At 55.3% G+C, this 22155-nt stretch overlaps 1 protein-coding gene across 1 annotated transcript in view; it reads left to right on the forward strand.

Annotated features, from left to right (window-relative positions):
- Positions 1824-22155, forward strand: part of AXL (AXL receptor tyrosine kinase) — a 32116-nt gene continuing 11784 nt past the window's right edge. Inside the window, 17 exon segments of the mRNA NM_001128458.1 lie at positions 1824-1954; positions 3054-3276; positions 3610-3710; positions 4626-4678; positions 4681-4801; positions 9471-9551; positions 9683-9791; positions 9794-9797; positions 14461-14499; positions 14502-14670; positions 14980-15119; positions 15780-15930; positions 16145-16171; positions 18008-18140; positions 18411-18502; positions 21379-21474; positions 21660-21737. Coding sequence (NP_001121930.1) covers positions 1891-1954; positions 3054-3276; positions 3610-3710; positions 4626-4678; positions 4681-4801; positions 9471-9551; positions 9683-9791; positions 9794-9797; positions 14461-14499; positions 14502-14670; positions 14980-15119; positions 15780-15930; positions 16145-16171; positions 18008-18140; positions 18411-18502; positions 21379-21474; positions 21660-21737 — 1681 coding nt within the window. The 5' untranslated portion in view covers positions 1824-1890.

Here is a 22155-nt window from a genome sequence, read left to right on the forward strand (position 1 = left end):
AAGGATCCAGCATTGCCACAAGCTAGGGTGTAGGTCACAGATGTGGCTCAGATCTGGTGTTGCTGTGGCTGTGCCGTGGGCTGGCAGCTGTAGCTCCAATTCAATCCCTAGCCTGGGAACTTCCGTATGCCAGGGGTGCGGCCCTAAAAAAAAGAGAAAAGAAATAAAAGAATGGGAGATGGATTGGAGGGGGTAAAAGTGGAGGCGAGCAGGCCAGGGAGGAGGCCAGGGCAGGATCCTGGTGGGTAAGGATGGGACTGGGATCTATGGGGTGGGGAGAGGGGGTGTGTGGGAGAGACATTCATCGGGAGGCTGAGAAGAGTGTGTAAGGAGCTGTGGGGATACCAGTGTACAAAGAGAACAGCCAGGAGCAGAGAGGTGGGTGCCCAGCCCCCTCCTGCACAGACACCCAGCCTTGCAGAGACCACCCCCCACATGCAAAACACATAGGGGTGAGGAAATGGACAAGCAGGAGAACCAACACACAGGCACCAGAACGGCAAGGATCAGGATACACAATCCACCAGAGGGAGACAGCCGTGCAAGTGCACAGAGAGACAGACAGAAGAGATGCAAAAATCAAGGGCACCTTGTCAGCTGTGCTCACCACGTGCAAAGACCTGCACGTGCACTGTCCTAGCACAGTCTGCTAAGAGGCTTCTATCCTTTTCTCTCTCTCTGTTTTTTTTGCTTTTAGGACTGCACCTGTGGCACATGGAGGTTTCCAGGCTAGGGGTCGAATCAGATTGCAGCTGTCAGCCTACGCCACAGCCACAGGAATGCTAGATCCGAGCCACACCTGCGACCTACACCATTGCTCACAGCAATGCCAGATCCTTAACCCACTGAGCGAAGCCAGGGATCGAACCTGCATCTTCATGGATACTAGTCAGGTTTGTTACTATTGAGCCATGATGGGAACTCCCAGTGGATTCTATTCCTATGCCCACCTTACAGATGGACAAACTGAGGCTCAGGGAGGCCCATTACTTGCAAGACCACACAGTTAATGGCAGAGCCAGGATTCCCATCTGGGTCGTCGGGCACCCCTGTGAGTGCCCACCCACTGGTGTCCTGCCTCTGTGCCCACGTGGGTCGTTTTTTATGAGTGTCCCAAGTGTACCCCAGGGTTGCCCATGCTGCAGGGTCCTCTGGTTTCTGAGGTTTCTCCAGGAATGGAGTTCCTGACCTGGCTTGCCGGAGTGTGGGCCAGCGGCGTGCCCCTGCGTGTCTCCTCCTGTCCCATCTCTGTGTGTAGATGACATCTGAGCGTGTGTGTGTGTGTGTGTGTGTGTGCGCGTGTGTGTCCCTGTCTGAGGCCCTGTGAGTGTGAGGGGGAGTGCCTAGCTGGGCTGGGCTGGGGGGTGGAGGCGGGGAGGGGGGCGTCACAGGGGAGTGGAGTTCTGGAGGAATGTTTACCAGACACGAAGGGAGCCCAGAGGGACAGCGCCCAGGGCCGGGGAGAGACACACTGCTTCCCTGCCTCGCTGGCCCAAGATTAGGGGCGCAGCCACAGGGGCCCCTTCCCCCTTCCCGGCCTCCCTCTAGGGCCCCTTTAAGACAGAGCTGGTCCTCTTCTCTCCCATTAACCCCTCCAAGTCCAGGTGGCCCCTTGGGCTCCGGCCCGGTGGGCGGAGGCAGGGGGAGGGCAGAGGCGGGGAAAGGGTTGCCCGAAGTCTGGGAGAGAAGGAGGCAGGAGAGCGGGGAAGGCGGCTGCTGAGCAGAGCCCCCACCCACCCACCCACTGTGCCAGGCCGGCAGTGCCAAATCCGGGGAGCCCAGAGCTGGGGGGGAGGGCCGGGGACAGCCCGGCCCTGCCCCCTCCCCCCGCGGGGTGCCCAGCAACTTCGGAGGAAAGTTTGGCATTGATTGTGCGGTGGCCCGAGGAGGATGGACAGGGTCCTGCTGGCCTGGTGCTGGGCGCTGTGCTGCTGGGGGTGCGTGGCTCCCAAGGGTGAGTGATGGGGGGCCTGTGGGGCAGGACCACCCATGGAGGGGCTGGGGCAGGAGGGAGAGGAGGGGGATGGATGGCAGGTGTTTTTGGGGGGGACGAATCGTGGGCTGGCTCGGAGAGTTGCCTTGGAACAACAGAGAGGGAGACAGGGGACACAGGGACAAACCGAGAGAGGCCCGGGAAGAAAAAGGGACTCTTGAGAAAGGAGGAACAGAAGGACAAGAAACAGAAACTAGGAGGGTCGGAGACAGGAAGAGATGGACACAGAGACGGACAGACAGGAGAAGCTGAGGGCAGGGGTAGGGGTAGAGGCTAGACTTGAGATGGGGGCCTTGGGGAGCCGGGGTGGGGGGTGAGCTGGGGGCTGCCTGGCAAGGAATATTGGAGAAAGGAGCCTCAAGTCAGGCAGCGGGATGGGGAGGGCTCCGGAGCCCTAGGGGAAAACCCTGTTACTGTCACCCCCCTTCTCCTTACCCCACCCCTGTTTGTCTGTGTGTTTGCCTCCAGGGCCAGGGGCTCTGCCTCCCGCCCTGCCACCTCTGTGGGTCTCCCATTTCTCTCTCGACCCCCACCTTCTCTGTCTTTGTCATTCCCGTTCTCTGAGGGCCTCTCTCAATGTCTCTGTCTCCCTCCGGGTCTCCTCCCCCACTTTTTCCCCTCTGGGGGCTGAGTCTCCACCTCTGTCTGTCTCTGGGTCTCTGTTCCTCTCGTCTTTCCCTGTTTCTCCCCCTCTTCCCCCCCCCCCGTCCCCCCAACCACCATCCACCAGCCTGATCTGTCAAGTCTCTGGAGACCCTAAGGGAGGGGAGGCGGGGGTGGCGGGCCAGCCGGGCCGTCAGAGCGTGGGAGGCTGCCAGATCCTGGGCCTCCTTCCCAACGGACAAGGGATGGAGGCCGGACCCCAGTCCCTTGGGAAGGCTCCCCTCCTCCCCTTAAAGCCTCCACCCTCCACCCCCCCGCTGAGGTCACTCTACAACTATGTGGGCCTAAGGGCCTGGTGGGGTCCTGGCTGCCCGGGGCAGGCGGGAAGGTGGGGGGACGAGGACTGGGGAGTTGGAGGGAAAGCCGGTTCCGAGCTAACTCTTCCCTCTCCCTGCAGTTGCCCCAGCCGAAGTGCACCCCTTTGTGGGGAGTCCGGGGAACATCACTGGCGCCCGAGGACTCATGGGGGCCCTTAGGTGTGAGCTCCAGGTTCAGGGGGAGCCTCCTGAGGTGACCTGGCTTCGGGATGGACAGGTCCTAGAGCTGGCAGACAGCACCCAGACCCAGGTGCCCCTGGGCGAAGATGGGCAGGATGACTGGAAAGTGGTCAGCCAACTCAGGTGCCTGGGCTGCCCCCGACCAGTGCTGTCCCTGTCCCTCCTGACCCCTGTCCCCACCCCCACCTCCACAACATGGGGGGTGAAAAAGTCACTCACAGGAGCCCCACCTGGGTTGGACCCCCGAGGGGCCACACGCTAGCCGGGTGGCGTGGCATCTGTGATGTAACCAAGCCTGGCTTTCGCTTTCCTCTTCTGTAAAAGGAGTTAATAATAGTACCCACTTCTTAGCTCTTAGGAGTTTCCAGGCCAGAGCCCCTCTTTCCGTCCCGAGGACCCCCTCCCCAGGCCCCGCTTTGACCCGGAACCTCTCTGCCCCTCCTCTCGCCCTGCCAGAATCTCCTCCCTGCAGCTCTCAGATGCGGGGTGGTACCAGTGTGCCGTGGTCCTGGAAGGAAAGACCTTCGTGTCCCAGCCTGGTTACGTCGGGCTGGAAGGTGAGCCCGGGGCTCAGAGGTGGTGGGAGGGCAAGAACACCGAGGGCCCAGAAAGGACTGCAGGATCAGGGTGTCCACCAGGAACCTGTAGCCTAGGGATGACAGAGATCCTGGGGAAGGGGCTCAGGCAGTGCAGGGGTCTCTACGTGATTAGGGGCAGGCCTGGGGGGGATTATGCACTCTGGGGGAAGATAACTTGGGGGCTGTCAGATGTCTGGAATCGGACATGGCTGGGATAGGACATCTGGGGACCAGATAAAGGATCAAAGTCACCACTTAACCCTCTCCTGGAGTTCCCTGGTAGCCTAGCCCTTAAGGAGCCGGTGTTGGAGTTCCCACTGTGGCTCGGCGGGTTAAGAACCCAACTAGTATCCATGAGGATGAGGGTTTGATCCCTGGCCCTGCTCCATGGGTTAAGGATCAGGCGTTGCTACCAGTTGCGGTGTAGCTCGATGGATCCGATGTTGCTATGGCTGTGGCGTAGGCCAGCAGTTGCAGCTCTGATTTGACCCCTAACCTGGGAATTTCTATGTGCCGCAGGCACCCGCCCCCCTCCCCCCAAAAAAAGAATTTGGCGTTGTCACTGCCATAGCATGGCAAAAAAAAAAAAAAAAAAGACCCATCCCCAGGGGCCTCAATCTCCTCAGTGGTAAAATTAGATGGGGAGTCAGACATTCTGGAAAAGAGACACGAGGGGCTCAGACGTCCTGGGGGTCAGACATCGGTGGGAAAGTCAGATACTGGGATCACATGTCCCCGGGACAAGATGTTTGTGTGGACAGACATCTGAAGAAAGTTCAGGTGTCCTCAGGGATTAGAAATAGGGGCAAAGACCTTTCAGCCTACAACATCTTAGTGGTGAGTCAGACACCTAGGGGACTCAGAGGGACCCCAGCCTCTATCACTGCCCCCCAGGCCTGCCTTACTTCCTGGAGGAGCCTGAGGATAGGACTGTGGCTGCCAACACCCCTTCAACCTGAGCTGCCGGGCGCAGGGACCCCCCGAGCCTGTGGACCTGCTCTGGCTCCAGGACGCCATCTCCCTAGTGCCAGCCATGGACCACAGCTCCCAGCACACGCTCCGTGTTCCCGGTGAGTCTGGGGAGGTGGCCAGCTCGGTGCAGAGTGCCAGGCGGAAAGCAAGTGGGGAGCCCCTCGTGCCCCTGTGTCAGGGTCTGCCTGTCCCTCTGTCCTTCTCTGTCCGTCTCCCTCTGTCTCTGCGTCTCTCAGCTGTTTCTCTGTCTCCGAGTGGCGCGGTCTCTGCATTTCTGCATCCCTCTCGTTTCTCTCCACGTGCATTGTCTCCTTCTGCCTCTCTGTTCCCCAGCGCTGTTCCTCTGTGTGTGTCTGTCTGTCTCCCCGTCTCTCTGCCTCTCTGCTCTTTCTTCCTCCATTCACCCCAGCCTCTCTGAATAGAATCCTTTGTCCTGGGTTTCCTCTGAGCTGTGCCATGGCCGACTGTGTGCGGGCCTGATGCCCTTTTGTCAGCCCTTGACCCCAAGCAGGGCACCGGAACCAGCTGTCCCTCCTCTCCTCCACCTCCTTGCAGAGGTGACCCAAGGTGGAGAGAGACAGGACAGGGAGGCCTGAGTGACAGGAGAAACCCTCCCAGTCTCGGGGCAGCCGTCGCATCCCGCACCTCACAGATGGGGAGGGCCTAGCTTGGGGTCGCACAGCAGTCAGAGGCAGAGATGGGGGACCCTGGGCACAGGGGAGTCCCCTCACTGAGGAGGGGCAGAGGAACACAGATGGGGGAGGCTGAGTGAGTCAGAGGGAGGCAGCTGCGCCTCGGAGGGCATTGGCTTCCAGCATCCCCAACCTGCTGCCTCCGTCTGCTGGCCTGGGGAGGGGACTCTCCACTGAGGGTCTCGGGATAGAAGGAGGTGCCCACATTCCCAGCATTCCGGGGGCCCTGAGTGTGCAAGGAAGCAGTGGTGAGCATGCTGGCCTCCAGAGGGGTGACTCAGGCCCACAGCTCTGGGGCCTGAGTCAGCCTGGCAGGACCCTGGGGAGGGAGGGAGAGGGAGGTGGTTCCCCCACCCCATCCCAGGAAGAGGGAGAAATGGGGGGCACAGATGAAAGAGGGTCTCTACGGGTATCAGCATACACGGGGGTGGCCAGGTAGGGGTGTGTGTGTCTCTCAGTGGGAGGATGGGGAGGGAGGCTCTGGGTGTGTCCCTGTCCCTCCGGACCTGTGTCTCAGTGCTTCTGTCAGCATCAACCTCTCTGTATGAGGGTATGCCTTAGTGAGGGCCAGGTTCTGCGATGTGTGTGTGTGTGTGTGTGTGTGTGTGTGTGTGTGTGTGAGAGAGAGAGAGAGAGAGAGAGAGAGACTAGGTATGGTTTTGTCGGCTTGAGTGTCCCACTTTCTTTGGGCCTTCAGGGCACATTTCTGCAAATGTCTCAGGGGCTGTTGGAGTGTGTGTGTGTGACTAAGTGTCCCACTGTAGGCCTGGTATCTGTCCTTCTTTGTGTTTGTGTGTTCATAGCTGTGACTCACTGTGTGAGCAGTGCGTTTGTACGTGTGTGGGGACAGAGATGGCAGCGTGAGGGACAACAGTGTGTCTTATGGCTCTTTTGCACACCTCCCTGTAGAGAGGTGACAATGTCAGCTCCTAAGTGTGCACCTCTGGGCGTGAGTGCGTCCTGAGGGACCTTCTTGTTTCCCTGTAGAATTGGGATGTGTCATGGACACTTGGGGTGTTTCCACTGTCTGTGGCTGTCTATGTGCATCTGTGTGTATGTGTGATTTGCAGCAGGTAGGAACAACAACTTTCTGCTTGTCTGGTCTCCTGGTGTGTCAGTTCCAGCCCCAATGGCCTCAGAGCGGATGAACTTGGGGTTCTTACTGGTCCGTGTGTGTATACATGTGTCTATGCCGCCTACAGGCACAAGGCAGCATCTCCATGCTTGTGTGCCTGCAGCAGCCCTGTGTGTCTATGCATGTTTAGCATCAGCCTGCATCCTGATGAATGTGTCTCAAGCAACCTGAGTGTGTCGAGCTGTGTCTTGAAGGCCTGGCTGTGTCTGTGTGGGAGCAAATCAACATCAACCGTATTTGCGTCCTGGTGTGTATCTGTATGTCCACTTCGACCTCGATGTAGGTTCATCGCTTGGTGGGCGCACATCAATCTGCATAGAGGTTTGTGTGTTTGTCAGCGTCGGGCTAGGTGGATATTGTGTTGCTGGGTGTTTACAGTCGATGTGTGCTTGATTGCGTGTTTGTTTACGTATGTGTGTGTGTCTCTGTGTATGTGCATCAGTGTTGGCCCAGAGTATATATGTGTAGTCAGTGAGTGTGAGCTGGTGTCGCTGCGCATTTGGGACACCATCTAGCCAGTGTGTGGCTTCACCAGTGCTGTTTCAGGGCCAGTAACAGCCCCTGTGCATTAAGTGTGATTCATGGTGTGTGTGTATAGGAATTCATCGCGGGTGCTGTGTCAAGGAATTCGGTCCGTTTGTGTGTCTGTCCCAGGATCTGACTCAGGGCGTGCCCCTCTCTCCTTCCATCCCTTCTGTTTCCTCGGAAAAAAGCAAAATGGGCTCAGGGAGGGGGAGGGGGGAGGGCGGAGCGGGGCGCAAAGAGGGAGAGGGCCCCGTCCATCTGGAAAGCACATCTGGAGTCCCCTGCGGGAAGAGCCCGGGGAGGTGGGGGGTGAAGAGCCCGGGTAGGTAGGGGGTCCCCAGGCCCCTCTGCCCCTCTCTCCCCTTCCCTGAAGGTGTGGGCCTGCGAAGGGGGCGGGATTCCGACCCACCGGAAGTGCCGGAGGGGGAGGGGGCGCCCCGGTGATTCACGCAGGGGCAGGAATGCTGCGGTAGGAACGGACAAGGCTCCAGATCCCCCTCCCGCCCCAGGGCTCCTCCGTGGGCAGCGCCAGCTCCTGCGCGGTGACCCTGGAGGGCCCCCACGTGCCAGGTGGCTGGACGGGACCCAGGCTCCCGACGGGGCTGTGCTGTTTGTCAGCCCCCCCCCCCCGCCCCCGGAGACGCGCGGGGGCTGCGGGCCGGGCACCTGACCTTGGCTGGGAACTGCGGTCTGGGCAGCGGAGCCGCGGAGCTTCCCTGCCCACCCCCTTCCGGCCTGGGCGCCCTTCCCTCCTTCCACTCCCTCTGCTGACCGAGAAAAGGAAACTTTGTGTCTGCGGGGAGCTGGTGGTGGGAACACAGCCCAGGCTCAGAACAAACGCAGGAGCCATACACACGTGTCCAGCATCCACACAGCACAGGGGACCACAAACACACTGGCCCAGACAGACAGACACAGATCTGCAGGCATGTATCCGGATTTTTTAAGACTTGGTCCTCAGTTGCTACTGTGGCGCAATGGGTTAGGGATCCCATGTAGGTCACAGCTGCAGCTTGGATTCAGTCCCTGGCCTGAGACTTTACATATGCTGGGCTGTGGCCATCACATGTTTTAAATTTTTAAAAATAAAAAGACTTGGTCCCCCTTACACCCTGGCACCCTGGCACCTGACATTGCATGTGTGCGTGTCTCTGTTTCTGTGTGTGTGAATCGGTGGGTGTTGTGTAGCTCTGTGTTTGTGCACCTGCGTCTCTTGTGTTTGTCTCTGTGCTTGTGTCTTTGAGTGCGTGTGTTTGCCTGTGTCCCACCTCCACCACACTGGGGACGAGAAGCAGGCCACCCCAGACACTCAAAAGTAGTTATTCAAGCCTCACTCACAAACTCGCCCACGGAATTACACATGCTCACCTTTCTCTGTACACACCCAGAAACGCTCATAAGTACACAAATATATTTTTATTTACACAAATAAAAAAATACATGAATTCATTCGCTCACATAACAAACTTATGGCGCATACACTGTATGTCAGGCCATCTTGGGCCCTTGGGGATACAGCAGGGGCCAAATGCAATAGAAACCCCATGGAAAGGAGATTCCTCTTTTAAACAAGGTGGTTGGGGACAGAGTGACGGGAAGGTGGGATCTGAGTGGCAGATGGGAAGGAGGCCTGGAGGGAGTCACGAGGGTGTCTGGGGAAGGCTGTTCCAGGCAAAGGGAACTGGAGTGCAAAGTTCCCGGGGTGGTAACGTGCTTGGTGCCTTCCAGAAACACCAGGACACCAGTGGAGCTAGAATGACCGAGCCAGTGAAGAAGAGTGGGGTTGGTAGCAGCCAATCTTATACATGAACAAGCACCTCCACATTTACACACCCCCACAAGGACCTATTTCTTATGTGTGTGTCTGTTAGGTGTGTCTGCCTCTGTGTGTGTCTGGCTCAGTGTGATTGTGTCTGTGTTTCTGTAGGTGAGTGTATTTTGTAAGTGTGTATGTGTGTGTCTAGGTATGAGTGTGTTTCTGTATGTGAGTGTGTGTGTGTGTGTCTGTGTGTATAACTGTGTGTGTTGGTGCGTGTATCTGGTGTGTCTGTGTTTGAGTATGTGTTTCCGTCTGTGTGCATCTGAGTTTGTATGTGTGTCTCTGTGCATAAGTGTGTGCGTGGATGTGTCTATCTATTATGTGGTTCTGAGTGTGTGTCTATGTACGTCTGTCTCTGTGTGAGTGTGTGTGTGTGTGTGGTGTGTGGTGGGGTGTTCGCTGGCCTTGTGTTTGGGGATGGAGGCCTGTGTTCCCAATGCATTGCCTCCCCTCCCCCCAGTTTCCCTTCAGGCAGCTGCCCGTGGGGGCTGCACTGACCCTGTCGGTGGGGGGGAGGGTAGGGGGCCACCTGTCCTGGCCTGGAACCCCTCCTTCCCCTCTCTGACACTGGGCCCCTCCCTCGTATGACTCCCCAGGCCTGAACAAGACTGCATCTTTCTCCTGTGAAGCCCATAATGCCAAGGGGGTCACCACATCCCGCACAGCCGTCATCACAGGTGACAGGAAAGGGAGTTGGGGAGCTGGGTGTCAGAGGGTGTGGGGTTTGGGTCAAAGGTCAGAGCTGGGGTAGAGGGCAGGATGGGGAGCTTTGGGAAAAGGGTCAGTTGGTCCCCTCCTCTGTCCACAGTGCTCCCCCAGCGGCCCCGGGACCTCCACCTGGTTTCCAGCCAGGCGACGGAGCTGGAGGTGGCATGGACCCCAGGCCTGAGCGGCATCTACCCCCTCACCCACTGCACTTGCAGGTGAGACCCTCAGACTTTGCTGGCCTCAAGCTCACCGTCTTTCCACCCACAGCCACAAACCCTCATCCTCTCCCAGAGAAACCAGCCCTTCCCAGCCATTCATGTGTTGAGAGGGAGTAGAGCCTTGGGTTAAGCCAGGTGTCCTAGGTTCAAATCCTGGCTCCACCAGCTGCTGGCTGTGTGAGCTTGGGCAGGTGACTTAACCGCCCTGGTCTCAGTTCTCTCATCTGTAAAATGGGTATAATGCTCATATCTACCTGATAGCCTGGCTATGGGAATTTAGTGAGTAGGTGCAATTACCAAGCGTAAATTACTTTCTGGAAACGTGTAATAAACTTAGCTGCTTTCGGAGTTTCCATTGTGGCTCAGTGGTAACAAACCCGACTAGGATCCATGAGGATGTGAGTTCGATCCCTGGCCTCACTCAGGGGGTTAAGGATCCGGTGTTGCCATGAGCTGTGGTGTAGGTCACAGATGTGGCTCAGATCCCACGTTGCTATGACTGTGGTGTAGGCCAGGAGCTACAGCTCCTATTCGACCCCTAGCCTGGGAACCTGCATATGTTACATGTGCGGCCCTAAAAAGACAAAAAAAAAAAAAAAAAACTTAGCTGCTTTCCTTTTTTAGTGTCAGTTCTATCAAGTCTGGCAGGAATGGGAGCCCTGAGACAGTGGGGCCCAGAGCCATCTCTGTCATCACTGGGTTCCCGCAGCCTTGTGCTCCCCCATCCCAGCCCTGATCCCCCTGGGTTGTCAGTGTCTGGGGGTGTGTCTGTCCCTCCACTGGACTGTGAGCTCTGGGGGTGAGCAGGCCCAGGCTGTCTCAGCCACCACTGGGTCCCCATGATTGCCGGAAAAATATCCGACAATTGAAATGAGCTGGACCCCACCTTCTGCACTGTAGTTTTCTGCTCTAGAGTAAGTAAAACAAGCCACACACATCTCTGAAGATGAGATCCAGTTCTGACCTGGAGTTCTCTGAGATCTGGGAGTTTAAATGGGGATGGGACAGCACCTTGATGGGAGATGACAATAATGAATAATGACCAGCTTCTGCTGTTCCCGAAATGGGAATGGCAGCGTCTCTGCAGCCCCAGGACTCAGGTTCGATCCCCAGCCTGGCACAATGGGTTAAGGATCAGGCATTGCCGCAGCTGCAGCTACGTTGCAGCTGTGACTCAGATTCAGTCCCTGGCCTGGAAACTTCCATAAGCCTCCAGGCAGCCAAAAAAGAAGAAAAATAAATAAATAATGACCAACTTTCACTGAGTGCCAGCTATGTGCTGGACTTCATTTTTTGTTTTTTCTTCTTCTTTGTCATATGGAAGTTCCTGGGCCAGAGGTCAAAGCAGAGCCATAGCTGCTGGCCTATGCCACAGCCACAGCAACACTGGATCTGAGCCATACCTATGACCTATGCCACAGCTCATGGCAGTGCCAGATCCTTAGCCCAGTGAGTAAGGCCAGGGATGGTCGAAACTGCATCCTCACAGAAACTATGTTGGGTTGTTTTTTTTTTTGCTTTTTGCTTTTTAGGGCCGCCCCCGCAGCATATGGAGGTTCCCAGGATAGGGGTCTAATCGGAGCTGTGTGACAGCCACAGCAGCACAGGATCCGAGTCGCGTCTTCGACCTACACCACAGCTCATGGCAACGCTGGATCCTTAACCCACTGAGCAAGGCCAGGGATCGAACCTTCATCCTCATGGATGTTAATCAGGTTCTTAACCCACCGAGCCACGACAGGAACTCTGTGCTGGGCTTTTGTTACAGCTTTACGCAAAGCTTTATCCCCTCGAGTGTTTGTAAAGCAGCATCTATGGATACACCCATTTTCCAGATGAAGAAACTAAGGCTCAGAGTAATTAAACAACTTACCCAAGGTCACAGCCAGGAAGTGGCAGAGGTGGGCTTTGAATCCCTATCTCTCCAAAACCAAAGGATGCTCCTTGCCTCCTCAAAGACCACTTAGAGCCAGTTCTTGATTAAACACGAGTTGTCTTTCTTATAATTACCTGCCCTGGTGGACACAACCTCACTCACTTGTCATGGTAACCCTAGAGAGTAGTGGCTATTCATCTTCCCCTTTGTAAAACAAACTGAGGCCCAGAGAGGGGAAGTGACCTGCCTTCCCCAGTGGTTAAAAAGGATAAAACCAATTCAATCCCAGAAGCTGGGCTGATTTGGGCAGACTTCAGATGCCAGGTCAGACACCAGCTGTACCCCCAACCCACATCCATCCAGTGTTCTGGAGAAAGCAGAAGTGAGCCCCCTTCCCTCTCCAGTCTCACTTCCTGCTGTCCGGGGGGCTAAGAGTTCAAGGGGGAGGGTCATGGCCAGCCCGGGGAAAAGAGAAGTAGAAGTGGACAGGGGGAGGCTGACTGTCTGCACCCGTGTCCCCTTAGTCCCAGCAGAGGTTCCCCTTCTCATCCGTCACTGTGGGTCAGAGAGCAGGCGTGGAGGCCACCTCCCCCCGGCCTGCCACCCGCCATCTGCTTGCCACCTCCCCAGGCCTGGTGGGAGTGTCATCTCCCCCACGCGGTGGCTATGTGGCTTTGGACAAGCTCCTGAACCTCTCTGGGCGTCGGTTTCCTCATCTGTTAAATGGGAATGCAAAAAGAAATTGACCCCTCAGGGTAGTAGTGAGAAGGCAGTGAACTCACCAAGGGATGCGCTCAGCAGGTGCTTGGGACATAGCTGGAACTCGAGAAATGTTAGCGTTGACAAGCGGTGCCAACCACTTTACATGCATCGTGTCACTAAACCCTGCACTTTGACAGGTAGGGATTTTTGGAAGCCCATTTTCCAGAGACAGGAATCAAGACCCAGAGAGGTTAAGAGACACTCACTCTGGAGTTCCCGTCGTGGCGCAGTGGTTAATGAATCCGACTAGGAACCATGAGGTTGCGGGTTCGGTCCCTGTCCTTGCTCCGTGGGTTAACGATCCGGCGTTGCCGTGAGCTGTGGTGTAGGTTGCAGACACAGCTCGGATCCCGCGTTGCTGTGGCTCTGGCGTAGGCCGGTGGCTACAGCTCCGATTGAACCCCTAGCCTGGGAACCTCCATATGCCGTGGGAGCGGCCCAAGAAATAGCAACAACAACAACAACAACAACAACAAAAAGACCAAAAAAAAAAAAAAAAAAAGAGACACTCACTCTAAGTCGCACAGCAAATAATATCCAAGCCGAGAGTTGGACCCAAAGGAATCTGGATTTATTTTATTTTATTTCTGCTTTTTAGGGCCACATGGGTGGCATATGGAAGTTCCAGCCTAGGGATTGAATCAGAGCAGCAGCTGCCGGCCTACACCCTAGGTGTAGCAACTTGGGATCCAAACCGCTTCTGCAACCTACACCACAGCTCATAGCAACACCGGATCCTTAACCCACTGAGTGAGGCCAGGGACTGAACCTGCATCCTTACAGATACTAGTCGGGTTCATAACCCACTGAGCCACAACAGGAACTCCCAGGAATCTGGCTTTAGAGTCTTAGCAATAAACTCCTTCCCAACGCTGTGCGGCACGGTTGGGTCTCCTGATTGCTCTCCAGGGTGGAGGCAGCACTCCTGAGCTGTGTGGCTCTGGGTTGTATGTCTGGGGCAGATTCGTGGCTCTGTGAGGAAGGACTAGACAGATGTTTTCCAAGCTGAGGCCCCTGCCATTCTCATGGTGCCAGTCCGAGGGGACCAGGTGGATGTAGCAACCTGTACTGCTGTGCGGGGTGTGCAGAGTTTGTGGCTTTTGCAAGTGATGCCAAAGCCATGTCGTGCAGCTAGGTGGTCTCCTGACTTTGCAAATGCTGACCTCCTGCCACTCACTTTGCGACTGCCCCACATCTTTTTTGGCTGCATCCACTAAAAAAAATGGAAGTTCCTGGAGTTCGTGTCATGGTTCAGTGGTTAAGATAACTGACTAGCATCCATAAGGATGCAGGCTCGATTCCTGGCCTCACTCAGTGGGTGAAGGATCCGGCATTGCCGTGAGCTGTGGTGTAGGTCGCAGATGTGGCCCGGATCTGATGTTGCTGTGGCTGTGGCGTAGGCCGGCAGCTACAGCTCCAATTCAACCCCTAGCTTGGAAACCTCCATATGCCGTGGGTGCGGCCCTAAAAAGACAAAAAAAAAAAAAAAGGAAGTTCCTGGGCCAGGGACCAAATCTGAGCCACAGCTGTGACCTATGCCACAGCTGTAGCAATGCTGGATCCTTAACTTACTGTGCCAGGCTGGGGAATTGAACACCCACTGCCACAGAGACAATGCTGGATCCTTAACCTGCTGTGCCACCGTGGGAACGCCTGCAACTGCCCTGCATTTAATCTTTAAGCAGTCCTGGCAGGCGTTTGCTCCTCTAAGCCCCCATTTTCCAGATGAGGAAACCAGGCTCAGAGAAGGAAAGTCTTGTCAGAGGTGGCTTTTGCCAGTATGACAAAGCCACATCATGCAGCTGGGTGGTCTCCTGCTTCGTAAATGCAGGTGCCCATGTTGCACTAACATGTGCTGTCTCTCTCTCTCTCTCTCTCTCTCTCTCTCACACACACACACACACACACACACACACATCCTTGCAAAGTTGTGTCATCCTACCAGGACCACCGCTGAGAGTTGTGTGACTGCCTCGGGCAACTGCTTGTCCATCGTGTCCTCACGCCCTTCCTTCTCCCCAGGCTGTGCTGTCAGACGATGGGGTGGGCACCTGGCTGGGAGACCAGACCCCCCAGAAGAACCCCTAACCTTACAAGCATCCGTCCCACCTCACCGACTCCGGCTGGGCAGCCTCCGTCCTCACACCCCTTATCACATCCGAGTGGCGTGTGTCAGTAGCCAGGGCCCCTCCCCCTGGACCCACTGGCTTCCCGTGGAGACACCCGAGGGAGGTAAGAAGGGACTGGTGGCGGGGAGATGTGCCTCGCTGCCCCGCTGAAGGGAGCACATCAGTGGCCCTCCCCCAGCATCTCTTCTCACCCATTTACCCCATGCAGCTTCAAGTTCCTTCCCGCCCGGTCCCTGACTCCTCAGCCTGGCCTCCTGGCATCTCTCCCAGACCTCTTTCCTGTGCTTCTGTTCTTGGGAAGCCTGCATGGGTTGCCCCCATGCCCTTTGTCCCCTGTCTCTACTTCCTGGCAGCAGGGGACGGGGTCAGGAGGAGGTGGGGGTGCCAGCTTCCCCTCTCCCCTGTCCTCCAGTGCCCCTGGGCCCTCCCGAGAATGTTCGTGCCATGCGGAATGGGAGCCAAGCCCTCGTGCGTTGGCAGGAGCCAAGGGCGCCCCTGCAGGGCACCCTGTTAGGCTACCGACTGGCCTATCGGGGTCAGGACACCCCCGAGGTGGGTGCTGCTGGCTGGGTTGGGGCAGAATGGCCGTTGGGGAAGGAGGCGGGGAGGAAAAGATAGCAGAGCAGACGCGGACAGTGGATCAGGTTGGGTAGGACGCAGTCACACTGTGCTTAAGAGGGCACATTCTCGGGCGGTGGAAGGGGTCGGGGAGAGGGTTAGGGAGTGGCTATTTATGAATTGCGCACAAAGCATTTCACCAGACATATTCTCCCTGTGCTGCTTTTACAGCAGATAGTTGCATAGCATCTTGAGGAAGGCGTCCCTCTTCCTAATTTGCACAAAGGTGCTATCTGAGTGAGCGGGGGCGCCCCTGGGGTGGAGAGAGGGGGTGGGAGAGAGGATGAGGAGTTAGAGGGGGTTGGAGCAATGAGGGTGGAAAGATGAGAATTCAGTTCTTCAGCAAAACTCCTGGAGTTCCATGCATGGTGCTAGGACTTGAGGACAGGGCAGGGAACATGACCAAATCCCAGTCCTGGCGGAGCTGATGTTTTAGTGGATGTAGGGATGGAGAATGGAAAAGAGAGGACAGGATGAGGGGTGAGGGGCTGGAGATGAGGGGTCTTTGAGAAAGATGGGCAGTTGAGGCTGAGGGTGAAGTCTTAAGAGGGAGGACCTGGGGCTCTGTTCTGATACCACATCTGGATGTCCTAGGTGCTGATGGATGTAGGGCTAAAGCGAGAGGTGACCCTGGAGCTGAGGGGGGATGGGTCTGTGCCCAACCTGACAGTGTGCGTGGCAGCCTACACCGCCGCTGGGGATGGACCCTGGAGCCTCCCTGTGCCCCTGGAGCCCTGGCGCCCAGGTAACTCCAAAGCTGTGCTCAGCCCCCTTCAACCTGCCCCCAGGGACCTTGTCTCTCCCAGATGCCTGTGACCTGCTCCCTGTACCTTTTAGCGTTACCCCCGTCTAGGCTCTGTTCCTACCTGGAACCTCACTGAGAGCCTCACTCCCTCACCTGTGTCTCACCAGTCTCACCCTCTCTGAGCGTGTCCTCCCTCTGTCCTTTCTCCTCACAGGACAAGGACAGCCAATCCACCAGCTGGGTAAGGGCTTTCACACCCCCTCTTCTCTCCCCCTTTCTTAATGTCCACTGAGGACTCCATCACCACGTATACCCTTTGCACATCTGTTTCATGTTTCTCAAACTCATCTCTCTCATCCTCTACTTCTTGGATTTGTGTGGTCCTTGCTGGAGGTGCCTGGAATGGCCCTGCATATTGTAGGTACTCAGTGAGTGGTAGATAGATGGATGGGACAGGATGGGATAGGATGAATGGATAGGTAGATGGATAAATGAATGAATGAGTGGTGATGGATGGATGGATGGATGGATGGATGGATGGATAGATGGATGGGTAGAAGGATGAATGAATGAATGAGTGAGTGGGTGGGTGGGTGGATGGATGGATGGATGAATGGATAAATAGACAGACAGATGAGTTATCCCCCTCACCTCCGTCCCTCTGGAATATTTCTCCAACAATTCTCAACATTCCTCCTGCACCCATTGTACCCTCCTGTACTACTACAGCCCACCTCTTGTAATGCAGCCCACAATCCTTAAATATTCCTTAACATGCCTTCCTGCATCTCTTTGCATATCCCTTCCGTACTAATTCCACCCTCCTTTCACATTCACTCCATGATGAGCCTTCATTCCTCACATGTGCCTCCCAAATGCAGTATACACCCACAATTCTCATTCACAAACTGCACGCTTCACACACAGACCTCCCACATTGCCAGCAGTGAAAAACTTGGAGTCCACACCACCCCACCCGCTGCAACTCTCCTTGCACACTCCTTCGACACTCCTTACACATTGTTCCCAGGCAATCCTGGCCCACGCCCCCTTTGTGTAGCTAACTGCACCAAACTCTTGGTACACTCAGCACACAGCCGTCCTCCATTCCTCACCCGCTCACACCTACCTTTTTGCACACCCTTTCCATTCATCCATGCTCCTGCTCTTCCCTTCCTGTGTCTCAAACCAAAGTTACGTTCTTACTAATCACTGCTCCCCCTTGGGTCTAAAACTCCTGGACTACTCCTCGAATACCCACATACCCCACATTCCTCCCACACCCTTCTGGCACTCTGCACACACTCCTTTGCCCAGCACACCCCTTTGCACATTTATTTCACTCTCATCCCTCGCTTTATGAAAACCCTTCCATCGTCATGACACATCCCTCAAAAATATCCCTTGGCCATTTTCCCTCAAGCCTCACTCCTTGCACATTCATTGCACACACCTCAGGCACCCATCCCACACTGCCTGCCTTCTCTGCCTGCTCATCTGTTTTCCATGCCCCAGTCCACCCTCCTTGCACAGTCATCGCACAGCTCTAGACTGCTTGAGATTTACTCACAACCATCCCAGGCTCATTCAGCCCTCCTCGCACACTCACAGCCTGTCCTGCACGAGGCTGTCACTCCCGTCCCACACTCCTTCCACGCTATCACACATTCCCCAAGTATCCATCCCACTCTGTCTCTCTTTTTATTTTTTGGCGGCACCCGTGGCATATGGAAATTCCTGGGCCAGGGATTGAATCAGAGCCGCAGTTGCGACCTATGCCACAGCTGCAGCAATGCCATGTCCTTAACCCATTTCACCACAGTGGGAACTCCATCCATCCCACTCTTAACTCACCTACTCGTGCTAAAGTGTCACACTCATACTGTAACAGACACTCATACCACATCCATCGCACACCCCTTCCAGCCCGGCCCAGCCTCCCCAGATGTGGGAAGGCACCTATCACCTGCCTCATCAAATATATGCACATCTGCCTCCCTCCAACCCCACCCCCTCGGGGCCCAGGGAGCTGGAACCAAGACCTCAACCATGACCTGTCCCACGTACCCCCTGACAGTGAGTGAACCCCCAGCCCCTGCCTTCTCGTGGCCCTGGTGGTATGTACTTCTGGGAGCAGTTGTGGCCGCTGCCTGTGTCCTCATCCTGACCCTGTTCCTCGTCCATCGGCGGAAGAAGGAGACCCGCTATGGGTGAGTCAGAACTGCCGGGTAGGGACTGGGATGGGGAGGCTGGAGGTGGCGAGATCGTAAGGAGGTGGTGCAGAAGGAGAGGTTACCAGGAATCAGGCTGAGGACAAGGGGCCGGGGTGCGAGTGGAAGGCAGATGTCCAAGACGAGCTCAGCAAACGGCGGAGGAGAGGGCGGCGGGGCGGGGGCTGGGGTGGCGAGCCGTCTCCCTGCTGCCAGAAGGAGGCAGTTTCCGCATTGGTCTGCCCTGCCCTCACCTCCTCTCTCCCTCAGAGAGGTGTTCGAACCCGCAGTGGAGAGGGGCGAGCTGGTGGTCAGGTATCGTGTTCGCAAGTCCTACAGTCGTCGGACCACTGAAGCCACCTGTAAGTGAACCCCACGCCTCCTAGCCTTGGTTTGGGCTAAGAAGTATAGAGATTTGGGCCTGCTGGGCTTCTGCGGAGGCACGAACCATAAGATTCTGAAGGCCTTGGAATCCTAGGATGTTAGAACCACAGAGCCCAAGACCCACAGAATAGTGGAACCCCACGCAACCTTAGAGTGATAGCGTCTTAGATCCAGTAGATCTCCAAAAGGCCAAGACGCAGAGCCGTAAGCTCTTAGAGCAATGTCATGATGATGACAGTGGAGAATTTGATGGCGATGGCCCACCCTCACCCTTCCTACGTGACAGGTGCTCTTCTAAGTGCTCTGTGCAGGTCATTTCATTTAGTCTTCACAACAGCCCAAGGAGGCAGGCACGTGCCCGCTCCCCTGCTGCTTCGCAGATGAGGAAGCTGTGGCATTGAGCGGCTCAGTAACTTGCTCAAGACCATACAACTTGTAAATTGGAGAGTTGGGACTCATACCCAGGCAGTTTCTCTCTCTCTCTCTCTCTCTCTCTCTCTTTTTTTTTTTTTTTTTTTTTTTTGTCGTTTTTGGGGCCGCACCCATGGCATATGGAGGTTCTCAGGCTAAGGGTCAAGTCAGAGCTGTAGCCTCCTGTCTATGCCAGAGCCACAGCAACACCAGATCCGAGATGCGTCTGCGACGCACACCACAGCTCCTGGCGACACTGGATCCTTAACCCACGGGGTGAGGCTGGGGATCAAAACTGTGTCCTCATGGATACTAGTCACTTTTGTTTCTGCTGAGCCACGATGGGAACTCCCAGGCAGTTTCTCTCCTAACTGCCTCGTGGAATTACAGAATGTGAGAGAGGTAGAATAGATCTTGGCCTAAAATATTACACACTGGGAGTTCCCTGGTGGCCTAGCAGTTGAGGACTTGGCATTGTCACTGGCCTGGGAATTTCCAAATGCCACAGGTGTGGCCAAAAAAGAAAAAGAAAATAGGCTCTGTGCAATAGACCCTTGGGATCTGGGAAACCAGAGAGCATCTGCAAACCATATAGCCTCTCTGTTAGAGGATTAGAGCGTTACGGAGGGTCCCAGCTAAGGATTGGCCACTCGGTCCAATCACTTTCTCTCTCTAGCTGGGGAAATAAACCCAGAAAGAAAAGGGACAGAGTTAGGTCCCTTCCTAGCACACAGTGGGAAGACTCCCAGGGCCCCAGGGAGATGTCGGAAGGGGCTGGGAAAGACATTTATTGAAGAGAAGTGAGGAGGTCACAGCGATCAGATGGAATAAGAGGCAGCAGCAGCAGCTTTCAAAGTGCGATCTGAGTCCCCGGGGGTCCCCAAGACCTTTGCTGGGATGTGGCGGGGGCGTCCACGAGGTCAAAACTATTTTCATAATAATCCAAAGACATCATTTGCCCTTTGGCACTCTCCTTCTCTCGAAAGTGCTCTGTGCAGTTTTCCAGAGGCTTCCTAACATACGATGATGTCATCACTAACTGGTGATTGATGAAACATGGGCTGTGGACTCTTGTGTTTTGAAAATCTATGCGTTTTCATTTTGAATGCAGTAAATACTGGTGTATCGATAACCCACACAAAAGAAAGCTCTTGTCAATCCTCAGTGACTTCAAGGATGTAAAGAGGTCCTGAGGCCAGTAGTGGGAGAATGATTGCTGCCCAGCAGTGAAAATGAATAAAGCCCACTACACACAACCACCACATCACAGCGCCCTCATAGACTTGGTGTTAAGTGAAAGAAGCCAGACACAAAGGGGAGCATATTATGTGATTCGATGTTTACAACATCCCCAAACAGAGAAGACTAATCTGTACTTAAAAAAAGAAAAGTCAGGATAGTCGCCACCCCGATAGGACACGTCATGGTCTATTTCCCCCCTCCCTGGTTTTTAGGGCCACACCCATGGCATTTGGAGGTTCCCAGCCCAGGGGTCGAATTGGAGCCACAGCTGCTGGCCACAGCCACAGCAATGCCAGATCGGAGCCGCATCTGCGACCTACACCGCAGCTCACGGCCATGCTGGATCCTTAACCCACTGAGCAAGGCCAGGGATCAAACCCACAACCTCATGGTTCCTAGTCACATTCATCTGATTCCAGACTGCTATGATGAAGTGGAAAATGCAATAAACTGCGTCACATGCATTTTGGGTTTTCTCAGTGCATGTAAGAGTTACCTTTACACTATACTGTAGCCTACTAAGTGTGCAATAGCCTATATACTTTAAAACAATGTACATATCTTAAATTAATTTAATTTAATTTTTATTTTATGGTGCACCTGCACCATATGTAAGTTTCCAGGCTAGGAGTTGAGGCAGGGCCTCAGCTGCAGGCCTACACCACAGCCATAGCAACACCGGATCCCAGCTGCATCTGCAACCTATGCCACAGCTGCAGCAATGCCAGACCCTTAACCCACGGACGGAGGCCAGGGATGGAAGACAGATCCTCAAGGACACTATGTTAGGTTCTTAACCCACTGAGCCACCACGGGAACTCCTATATATCTTAATTTTAAAATGCTTTATTGCCAAAAATGCTAAGCACCATCTGAGCCTTCCATGAACTGCAGCAGAAACATCAAAATCACGATCACAGGTCACCATAACAAACATAACAATAATGCAAAGGTTTGTGACACTGAAAATTACCAAAATGTGACATGGAGACACAAAGTGAGCAAATGCCATTGTAAATGGCACCCATGGACTTGGTCAACACACGGTTGCCACAAATGTTCAATGTGCACAAACCACGGTATTGGCAAAGTGCAATAGAGCAGAGAGCAGTGAAATGAGGCCTGCCTGCGTCTCTGTTGGCGAGTGTCGCCTAAACGTCAGCCCTGCTCAGTGGCTCTGTTTAACCCTTCCCTTGTGCAGTGAACAGCCTGGGCATCAGCGAAGAGCTGAAAGAGAAGCTGCGGGATGTGATGGTGGACCGGCATAAGGTGGCCCTGGGGAAAACCCTGGGAGAAGGTGAGTCCCCCCAGCACATGCATGCACGTACACACACACACACACACACACACACACACACACACATTTCCTTGAACCAAGAAGCCCCTCACCTCCCCACCCCACCCAACCACAGGAAATACAGCCTCCCGGGAGGGCCCCCTGAGGTCATCATCTCTCTCCTGTCCCCCCCTCCCGCCCCCCAGGAGAGTTTGGAGCTGTGATGGAGGGCCAGCTCAATCAGGATGACTCGATCCTCAAGGTGGCCGTGAAGACGATGAAGAGTGAGTCTGTACATGCATGAGCACACGTGCGGGATCCCCTGCCCCCTAACCTCGGGCTCCTTCCCGATGCCCCCAAGGAGGCAGAAGAGCAGGAAAGTGAACAGCAATTTAGCCCAAGCACAGAACCTCAGTGTTTCCGGACAGGAAGTGGAGTCCGTGCAGGGTCCTGCAATAGAAGGAGTTAATATGGGGAGATCAGTACACAGGTGTAGGGAGGCTGAAGGAACAGCCGGGAGCGGTGAGACAACCTGGAGATTCACAGCGGCAGTATGTCACTTCCACTCCCAGGCCTGAAGGGCAGAGGGAGGAAGTCTTGTTACCAGAGCCCATAGCCAAATTCCTTGGTAGGATTTAGGAACCACAGAGTTAGGGGCTTCCCTGTGGGAGCTTGAAACACCAAGCAGACACAGCCGCGGCA

Source organism: Sus scrofa, chromosome 6, assembly GCF_000003025.6.
Source record: "Sus scrofa isolate TJ Tabasco breed Duroc chromosome 6, Sscrofa11.1, whole genome shotgun sequence".
Classification (NCBI taxonomy): Eukaryota; Metazoa; Chordata; class Mammalia; order Artiodactyla; family Suidae; genus Sus; species Sus scrofa.